The sequence below is a fragment of the Hippopotamus amphibius genome, chromosome 1 (genome assembly GCF_030028045.1).
Source record: "Hippopotamus amphibius kiboko isolate mHipAmp2 chromosome 1, mHipAmp2.hap2, whole genome shotgun sequence".
NCBI lineage: Eukaryota > Metazoa > Chordata > Mammalia > Artiodactyla > Hippopotamidae > Hippopotamus > Hippopotamus amphibius.
In genome coordinates, this window is record NC_080186.1 from 237,625,286 (window position 1) to 237,636,087 (window position 10,802).

At 38.0% G+C, this 10,802-nt stretch overlaps 1 protein-coding gene across 4 annotated transcripts in view; it reads left to right on the forward strand.

Annotated features, from left to right (window-relative positions):
- The window catches only part of EMB (embigin), a 41,351-nt gene extending 32,365 nt beyond the window's left edge, over positions 1–8,986 (forward strand). For all 4 annotated transcript variants that reach the window (XM_057743765.1, XM_057743766.1, XM_057743767.1 and 1 more), the window contains 5 exons: positions 2,159–2,286; positions 4,520–4,799; positions 5,599–5,632; positions 7,938–7,992; positions 8,581–8,986. In XM_057743765.1, coding sequence (XP_057599748.1) covers positions 2,159–2,286; positions 4,520–4,799; positions 5,599–5,632; positions 7,938–7,992; positions 8,581–8,598 — 515 coding nt within the window. In that variant the 3' untranslated portion in view covers positions 8,599–8,986. The remainder of the gene's footprint in view (positions 1–2,158; positions 2,287–4,519; positions 4,800–5,598; positions 5,633–7,937; positions 7,993–8,580) is intronic.
- Positions 8,987–10,802: the final 1,816 nt, after the last annotated feature.

The following is a 10,802-nucleotide window of genomic DNA, read 5'->3' on the forward strand; positions in this document are numbered from 1 at the left end:
AGAGTCATTCTTGCACGTGGCAATAATCCGTGCCATTAAGCTGGCTAATGTCCGAAGGCCATGAGCATTACAAATTGTAAGAAAGCTCAGTTAAGAAAAGCAGCACCAGTACAGGACCACAGCAAAAGTTTGAACTTTGTGGTGGTTGCTCTACACCAAGCACTTTACATATTGTGTTCCTGTACTTAATTCTTTACAGTAACACTGTAGAAGGGTATGACCCACCTGTGTCCTGAACACTAGTAACATTGAAGCTGTAATTCTAATTGAAATATTTCCTGGACCCAGTTCTTATGTTTGTCACATCACTGTCACCTTGTGCTGACCGCTTCAGATCTCATGGTCTGACCTTTGAAATGGACACATGTTAACATGTTTCCCTTAGCGTCCCTCAGCCTAATGGTGACCAGGAAGGAGTGTGGGACACTAGTAGCCATTCACAAGGAGTGTTCAGGATATCCTCTGTCAAGGTCAGCCCAGCGGTTTCTTCTGGCTGGGATGACTTCCGTCATGCCAGTCACATGTGTTTATGTCTCTCCTCCCTCACGAGGACCCTAGGGGTACCTTACTAGGTGCTCATAAACTCTTAGTGGGGTGATTATAAATTCTGATGAGCAGTTCACATCTTTGTTAATATAAAACTAGATCATTCAGTTTTATCTAAACATGTTTCCTTGGTTATAAAAAGTATGAGAACCAATGACATATATGGCTGGGTCGTCTTACGGTTTACACTTTCCCTAGTGAAACACCTGCCTTGTTTGCATCTCTTTGCTATTAGCTGTGCCTCATCCAACCCTGCTGGTCAGCATTACTGATGCAGGAGAGGGTCATATGAGGCCCACGTTGAACCAAGAGGAAAACTGGAGACTTCCCACACTCACCATAGTAACATTAATCACCTAAAGACAGAACCTGTGAAGAAATCCAGTCCTGTTTTTACCTCTATGCAAGTGGTTACAGAAGTCAGAATTTCTTTCCTGGTTATTACCAGTTATTCCTCCCTTCCTCGTCTTTACAATTCATGCATCCAGCAAATGCCCAGTTTTCTTTGGGTAGTAGAAAGCCAGGAGCATTTAGAAAATGTATTTAATCTGGAAACCAGTTTTTAGCAATTAAAACTGATCTTTCCATTTTCCACCCTGGCCCACCCCAAAATAAAGTCTAAAAATAGGATAACAAGTGAATAGCAAACAGTATCTATAACATTTGTCAGCACAGTATTAAAAATTTAGACATAATTTCACACATTGTCTCTCTGCTGGCAAACCAAAAAAAAACAAAAAGGAAAAACAAAACCCAAACCTGCTAAAATTAGTAAAAGAAAAAAAATCAACAGTCATTTTTGTTGATAACTCTGTCTCCCACATAAGTGCACATTTTATAATATAGCCTTTGAGGTCAATCAGAAGGAACTGATTTCACCACGGAGGCTACAAGTTGTTTTTTGATTGCTTTGCTTCTGTTCTAATGTTTTAATTTTCTTTACCAAATTATTCATAGCCTTAAAACTTAATTTTTCTAAAAGTGCTTATTTTTATTCTGTTAACTAATGGCATCTGCTTCAAACTTCAGGAAATTTATCATGATGAATATTAGTTTTGGGGTTTTTTTCCCTAAAAAACACATGAAAGTGGTTTTTTATCTCATTTTCTTTCCTATCCTTTTCTTTCTCTTATTTCCTTCATTTCTTTCTCATCTTCCTGTCTCCAACTTTTTTCATAAATCTGTGTCAAATAAAAATTTTAAATCCTGAAAATTTTGTCTCCTCACTAAAGTGCCATCTAAGGGTAAACTTTGAAAAAATATTTGTTCTAAAGTAACTTAGTAGGTGGGAAGAAAGAACAGGCTTGAAACAGGAAGTTTCTTTCTTATCCAAAGCATGGAACAGTTTATTACAACACTTGTCATTGTTATTAGGCTCAAGAACAGAAGACCTTTCTTCTGTTTCTGTGTTCCTGACAGTTTTAGCGCACTATCTGCCTGCTACAACTCTACATCCTAACTAGTGTAAGTTAGTTCATTTTCCATAGAACTAAAACCACAGTCACAAAATCATATATTAGTGAAAAAATGAGAGGAGAAATTATAGCCAACTTGAATACATTCCCACATTCAAACCCTTTCAGTAACATACATTTCTCTCTGTTTTTCTTAGTCCCTGAACTTCATGAAAAGAACAAACCATTGATCACTTATGTGGGGGATTCAGTTGTCTTGATGTGTAAATGTCAAGATTGTTTGCCTTTAAATTGGACCTGGTACCGTAGTAATGGGAGTTTACAGGTAAGATCGTATTTCTTTGACTTGAAGAAAACAAAATAAAAACTTGCAGTTGATAAATAATAAGATTATAATACACTCAGAGTTCTTAGGACTATTTATCCTTCTGTTATCTTGTTCTTTAATATGTGTTCATGAGAAAGAACAGTGATGAATGGAGTTGTCATTTGATGTTTTTAGCTTATTACTTTATACATCTGAAGATACTCTTAATGTTTCATTAGGTGGTACTTTGTTTTTTAGATTTAGCGATTTATTTACATTCTGTGAAAGGTAATTACAATTCATTTTTAGTTGACAAGTTTAAATATAACAGCAACAAAAAAAAAATCTTTTTTTTTTCTTACCATTTCATGAAAATAACTAGAAGGAAAAAGGGAGTTTTCTCTTCCTGCTTCTGTCTCTGGAAACATTTGTGATAGATGCAACACAGTGGCACCATTTGAGACAAGACTGAAAATTTGGTAACGTAAACTCAGGTTTTGGGTTCTTTTAGTGTCATTGACCTCTTTTGGACTTCCAGAGACCTAAGGGAAGCCAAATACTTTAAATTCCTATTAAAGAATTAATTGCTTTTCAAAGAGCTGATATTGAGAAAAACACGAGTATTTAAGAAACCATTTCTGGCTCTCTTTCTTCCTCCCAAATAGCCTCTAATAGCAGAGAAATTTAGGACATTATCCTTTAGGGGATGTCCTTCTATCGCCCTGGTGCTAGTGAGCCTTAAAGTCTGGTAAAGGCAATTCTAGAAGGAACAGTATGAGACAGTGTAGACCTTAGTGAAATATTGAATTCCTTCTCAGACAATATTGATGCTGTTGAGGACGACAGACAGAGGACTTAAAAGGGAGAGTGACCGATTCTGTGATTGGTTTCACTTTTCAAAGAAATAGCTCCAAATCACTTAGGAGTAGACTTAAACCATTAATAATTGTACCTATCTTCTTATTGATGATTAGGAAAAGCAATCATTTTGTGTATGGAAATATTTTTTGAAAGCAAGTACATTTGTAAAAACAAGTAACAGCTGTAGTGTTTGAAATTTATAACCTAATTGCATATGTGATACTAGACAAAAATAGCCTAAATCTAATTATATTCAACTTTTAGAAGCTAGTCTGTGCATCTGTTTACTATACTAAATTTTTCTCAATTTGGCCCTAAGCATGGGTTATATTAGGATATGAGAAAAGTGCAGGGAAGAGGGTGCAAGTCAAAACTTTAGGTCAAATATTTTTTCAAAATGTAGGCAAACCACCTGCATCGGACTCAGCTGGGGTGCCTGTTAAACATGCAGTACTTTGCTTTGTTAGCTCTGAGTTAGAGCTTGTAACAAGCATGGCAGGCAGTGCTGTGCACAGGGGGTCAGGTTGCTATAATTTTTTTGGCAAATAATAAACCCACAGACAGATCTTCATCAGATAACTTCCAAGAATATTTGTATGCAGATGAGCATTTGTTGAGCAGTGCAGTTGAGTCATTGAGCAACGAAGGCATCAAACGGCCTGAGAATAAAGTTTAATTTAAATGATTTAAATGGATTAAATAAATCAGCCCCCAAATAGTTTAGTATGGCTCTTAAAAGGCTGAGGAAAATCCATTGAATCTCAGAAGCCAACTTGTCTGAAGGAGAGAGAAATTCAGCTATGAAAAGACAGCAGGTGTGCAGACCATCACATAGACCAGGCTCACAGGGATTTCTTCCATTCCTTTTACATCAGCTTCGAAGGCCCGAAGATTTCTTCTTTAGTACCAGCCTGAGGAACTCCCCACGTCAGGAGCCAGTGAGCTTTCTTTACAGGAATGATCAGATTTAATATCTTCATTAATTTAATAGCTGATTTAATGAATGTATGCCTGCACTTGTGAAGGAGGAAGTGCTTTCAACAACTAGCCAGGGATTGTAACATGAAACCCAGATGGCTGGAGTTTTTCTGTATTTTAGCTCCCACAGAATATTTACCCACGATGACTTCCACACTGTAGTTTCAAAGATGCAGTGCTAAGTCCTTAAAGCAAAGTATACCTTTCCTTTGTTTGCCACCTCTGAAAGATCAAACTCTGATAAAACTTGAGCTCTGTTATGTGTAACTTCTCACAGATTTTAATATGCCCTTTTTCTGGGAAGCAGTTTTCTTGGTACTATCTTGTAGCTTTCACTCAAAATTAGATCATTCAGGACGTGTATCTTTTATGCACTGTGACAGGAATGGATTTTCATGTCTCCTTATGTTAGGTTCCTGTTGGTGTTGCAGTGAGCGATAAGTATGTCATCGATGGAAAAAATGCAAATGAAACAAGGCTCAAGATAATGCAGCTTTCAGAGGAAGATCAAGGATCTTACTGGTGCCATGCAATATTCCAGTTGGGCGAGAGTGAAGAACGCATTGAACTTGTCGTGCTGAGTTACTGGGTGCCCCTCAAAGCATTTCTTGGAATAGCTGCTGAGGTGGTTCTTTTAGTGGCTGTTATTCTGCTTTTTGAAATGTACACCCAAAAGAAAAAGAAGCCCTCAGGTAGGATTTCTGTTTTTTAGATAATTCTCATGTTATGACTTACTACATGATGGTGGCTTTAGAGGTTTTGGGAAGAATCTAACTTTTGTTATTTGTGGTGGTATTTATGTTAATAACAGTGGTGATGGTGAGCTATGAGCTTATATTGATGGTCTCCCTGTTTCAACTACTACGTTGGTGTTAAAATATACCTATTTTCCCTTTTCTTTGGTGTTACTGGGACCAGCACACCAATTAAGGGATATGTGCATTGGTACTAGAATATTAGAATATTCTGCAGTAGCTTGATATAAAAGATCTCAACGACAAATAATTATTCTGTCATTTAGATAACTCGTTTTCAAAAGTATTTTATCAAACATGGTGAAATTCTCATAAACGAGCCATTGCCTGCCAGCTTTCCGTATTCACAGCCCGTGCCCGACGGGTTACAGACTAAGAAACAAACGGTCCCCTAAGAAAATTTGTCTTCCGTTCTGATTACATCTTTTCATGATTTTGTACTAAGTTTTTAATAACTTAATAACTACAAATCAGTCAATCCTGTTTTTGACGATCCCAGGCACCAGACTATGCTTGACCACAGCTGCAGGTAGTTTTGCAAGTCAGGAGCGTGGGGAAAGAGTGGACATGATGGAGGTGCAGCTGTCTGATGGAGCCCGTCTCCTTCATTCCAGAGCAGGAACACAGCACAGGCAGGCAGGGGGCGTTGGATTCAGGGGGAAGCAGAATCTAGCATATAGGCTCCGTTAGAATAATAAACCAGTCTTAACAGTTAAATTCTTCTTTTGTTACACAGATGATGGGAAAGAATTTGAACAAATGGAACAGCTGTAAGTATTATTTTTTTACAGATTAATTTTCACTTGAGTAGACTACAGGTAAATATAAAATTAAATAAAATGTTTGCAGTTAGAGAAGAAAAGTACAAGAGTATATAATGCGTGGGTTATTTTCTGTACACGTGCATGCTGCGGCGAAGAGAGGCATTTGGCATTTACCTCTGTGCAATAGAATCCCCTTCCACCACTTACTTTCACTGCTCTGTGCTTCAATTTTCTCTTCAACAAAATGGGTTTAATATTACTTACCACGAAAGGTTTCTGGATTAAATGACTTTCTATGTGTAAAATAGCATAAGCTTTGATGCGCAGGAGGCATTCAGTAACTATAAGGAAGTACTGTTTGTGCAAAGCGGTGATTCTCAACCCTGGCCATGTTTTTGATCACTTAGGGTGCTCCTTAAAAATACGGTTACTCAGACCTAACTGGATCTCTCAGATCAGAACGTCTGGAATTGGTTTTGTATTTCTCTAAAGTGCCTATCACTGATTCTGATTCTCTGTCATGTTGAAAATCACTGGGCTAGAATTCTATTTGTCATTATTTTTGAAAGAACACAAATTGGGCCCTCCTTCTCTACAGCCCCCTTTGTTTAGAGCAGAGTTGAGCTGAGCGTGAGGAGAACTAGGAAGAAAATCAGCAGGGATGCCATTTGGTTTGGTGAAGGTGGGGGTTACCGGATCCGCCACGCCAGAGAACTGAGAGTAGAGCCCAGTGAGCGGGGTGCCCCAAAACTGGGCTTACAGTCCGAGTAACACAGCCACGGGCTGGGGACCAGGAAAATGAGACCAGATTAAAGCAGCTGAAAGAGACCTGGGAAAGAGAAGGCCTGAGCAACTAGTACCAACCCAGAATGACCCTTGAAGTCTGTCTTCATGCGTCCGCAGGGGCTCTGAGGTGTGAGCGCTACAGTCGGCCTAGAGAGCAGGAGTGGGGCAGACAGTTGTCATGCGGATATCCGTAGACGTTAGTCACATAGTTATTTTTCACTCAGTTCACACATGGCAGGTAAAATAAATCAACAGGATATGAACGTCTAAATGAAGGGCACACAATAATTATATCAGGAGTTCCATAACCCCAGAAAGGAAAAGAAGCGTTGTCTTAGAATCAGAGACTTTCATGGTTGGAAGGGACTTGAACCTCTTTCTGGAGAACCTGGACAGCTCGTTTGTATTGATTTGAACATTTTGTCTGTCGGGTTCCCATGTATTGATTGCCTTTCTTATACTCGGATTCTTGTAAAAACCATGACAGTCACTCAGGTATTTGAAACAGTTGCACCCTGGTCTGGGTTCTTTTGTTCCCCCAGCTCAGCCTCCCCAGTGCTTCCATCCATTCCCTTGCAGTGACATTTCTCATCTTCAGGTTATTTCATTATCTTCAGATTTAATACAGGTATCGAGGGCACTTGTACTCATTTAGAGCAACCTTTTACCAATGCTTTTTTAAGAATTTTTAGTTTAGGAGACACATTTTTCTTTACAGAGAATATTGTTTATCAATACATTGTATAGTTGATGCTTATATATGTGTTTAGATACCAGCGATTCATAGAATTTCTTGGTGAAAATGACTTTTAAAAATAGTACAGTATTAAGCATATAACATCAAAACAAGCTAGTCATTTCAAACAGTTCAGTGAGGAGCTCACTCATGTACCTGATCCACCCAGATATCTAATGCACACAATTTTATCTACCCACTCCCTCCCCCACATTTTGAGATAACTGACTAAGCGGTTGAATTGATTTTCTGGTGGTACTAGTTTAATGAGCTCAAGCCTGCCCATTAGGTCTAGAAGGGTATTCATCATGTACCCTTGTAACCGAGTTTAGTCTTTCTTGTCTTAAGAATCTGGAGCCCACCTTGTGGTCTTACTCTGATGCACACTGAGTAGATAAAGAACCATGTTTAACCTCTAATGCAGTGTAATAAACATACTGAATTGCAGCACTTGTACCTCACATACTGCCTGAGCTCCTGACTGGCTATTATCTTGCATGTGTCAAAGCAACACATAAGTTAGGCCATAAACCCACTCCTCCACTCTTGCTTCGGGAGAAGCAGTTCTTCCTCTGCATGAAATGAACAGGCCTTTGTCACTGTCATCTGTGGTAACAGTTCCTCTCTAAGCAATGGCATACAGATAGAATCAACATTATGAGTAAAGCACTTTTAGGAAGAATAAATTCTGTCTTCATTGACCTTTTATATCATGGCCTCATGTGGTGTACGGACTTAGTTTTATGCAATGTAAACATATAGTAATTTTCTTTTTTGTTTTCTACACAGGAAATCCGATGACAGCAATGGTATCGAAAATAATGCCCCCAGGCACAGAAAAAATGTAAGTTGCTTCCAAATGATATTCCAGATAAAACCTAAAATTCAATATGCATAGGCTATTAATCCATCTGCTTTCTCAGTTTTATAAAAGACCTGGTCATTCACTATGTGCTTGGATATGCTTTCTTTACACAATATTATAGGAGAATATACACAGTTACACAAGCATAAGTGGCATCTTTTTTCCCCCAGAGCGCATGGAACAGCCAGTCTGAAAGTGCATCTGTTGCATTGCAGGTGTACACCTTTTCTTTTGTCACCACAGCCTAGTTTCTTTTACAACTTTTTATGTAGTCTTATTTCTTCTCTCTCAGTTTTTCTGGATTTTCCTGTTTTATCCTCATATATTCCCATATACTTGGTGCTATGAGTGAATCAATATTAGCTTATTTTCTTTACTGATTAGAATAAAAATTTTCATAGTTCATCACGTTTTTTTTTCTTACGTATTTAGAATAGGAACTGTTGGTTTTGGCAGTAGTTTGGCTCACCTCTTCCCAGAAATTTTGGCTTTGCTAAAGTGATGGTAAGTTATTATAGAATAACCAGGACATGCTAATTATGTTTCATTATGCTTTATGGAACTCAGGAATCTGTGGGCCAATGAACGAGACACATCAGGTGAAGAGTCACAGGACGATGTACAGAGAGTTTGGATTTCAGCTTTGTTTCTGCTTCCTGTTAAGGACACGTGGATTTTTATTTGAAAAAGGATGAAAAGTTTATGCAAGATGCTCAGCAGTAGCTTTGTAAATAATATATGCTATTTCAGGTTTAAAGATATATTTTCATTCTATAATTATTTTACATTAAAGCAAGGTAAATTGTATTAGGGGTGTTCTATGAGCTGTAACCCAGGATAATTAATTTCATTCTAGTCCTCAAGGGACACACAGAACAGACACCAGCAACACCAAATAGTGCATAAAGTGAATGTCACTGTTTATAACCAAAGAATTCATTAAAGACAAAGCCTTTGCCATTTGTCTTAAAAAGGTTTTCTTCCCCAATCATGTTTACTAGGTGTAGAAGTATTTGTAATAATTTTCATGTAAAGTTTATCCTTCACTCATATTGGAAAAAAGTGTCCTCAAGGGGAAATTAGCATTTTCTACCTTTGTTAATGATGGTTGCTCTACAGTCTCCACAAGAAAAACATACTTTTGCCTCAAAAATATTGGTTTAACGCAAGGAAATAAAACCATACACTTGCCCCCCAGTCTCCATCACCACAGAGCAGACTTCCCCATCTCACTCCACTGACGTTCACTGTTTTCCCACAGCAGGCTAAAGTGATCCTGGGGAGCGTTTTTTTAAAGCTGTGTGTTTTGGACTCCTTAAGTTACAGCTGGTGTTGATGTTGTAGGGTGCAGGTTCACACAGATATGATGTAGCACTGCTGCTGGCAGGCTTCTGTGCTTCATGGTTTCCTGGTATCCGTGACTGGCTAAGTATCTAAAAATGCATTATTAGCAGTTTATAATACTAATGCCTTTGTCTGAAATCAAGAAGTACTGAGGTCATTCTGTGTTGTTGCCAGTGCCTTAGACTTTTGTTCAAAAATAGAATACTTTGTTTCTATTGCATATATAACTGAACTATGATTATAAAAATCACTATAACCAAATCCAGTGAAATCTGAATAGACATGACAAGTTGTCCCTGGCTCTGAATGGAATATTAATATCACATGGCAGGATACTAGCTTAGGCTGTAGACAATGATGTGAAACCTGCCGGGCGTCCCTGGTGCCGATGGGTCCGCTGTCTCCCTGTTCACAGCGCAGCCGGGTTCAGAACAGTCACAGGCGAAGAGGGAAGGGTTTGGAATAGTGGCAAAGAGCCCACGATCTTGGTGACGAAGGGATTAAAGCTTGAAAGAGAGGAGTTCAATTATTTGAAAAAAATACAGAAATTTATGTCATGTTCTGGCTGAGAAACTTAGGCTAAAATTCAGGTAGTGAAACATTATACTTTATGTGGCATTTTAACTCATGGTAAAAATATCACTGGTATGAGTAATACACATACAATGTGACTTGGAAGCTACTCATTTTGTTGTAGCAGTGTTTTGTGTAAAGCATGATAACTATACACACAAGTTTTGTTGAACAGACTACATCATTTAAGTAATGGCAGGTTTCATCTTATTCTTGTCTTAGAGCGGTAAGCCAGGCATTTGTTTTGGTTTAATTCATTATTTATTTGATAAAATGATCTTGGGTGGTATCTATATGATGGCAGACAACCAAGCAGTTCATATAATTAATCTAAACACTTTGAATTCAGTGAAGAATTAATCAGACCTGCTATTTGACCAAGTCCAATTGAAAACAGTGTATTTGTGACTGGATATATACAAACCCCCAAACAATTTTTAGCTCATATGCAGTATGTGGTCTTCTATTTTGCCACCACTATTTAGGCTAAAATGGCTCTCAAGCCAGAAAAATTGCTGCCCCAACGCAAAATAATCCGAGATATTTATGTAGTAAGTTGAGTTTTTAAGTGTCAGTTCTTGCTGTTTTTCCTAGCAAAGACAATGCACTTCAGTAACTTTAAGCAGAAAAGGTACTCAGAAAATTAAAGTTGAATTTTGGCTTTTCAGAGTCTCTTTGGAGAACTTCCAGGAAATTATTTCACCACTGTTAGGTTAAAAATGAAATGCTTCCATTAACTAACCTCATGGAGATGAATGGATTAACTAAAAACGACCAATTGACTGAAAATACTAAGCAAGCAGAAAAGCTGAAGTAGGAAAACTACCCCATGTTTATATATTAGACACCTTGGGAACTTTTAGTAATCTTTC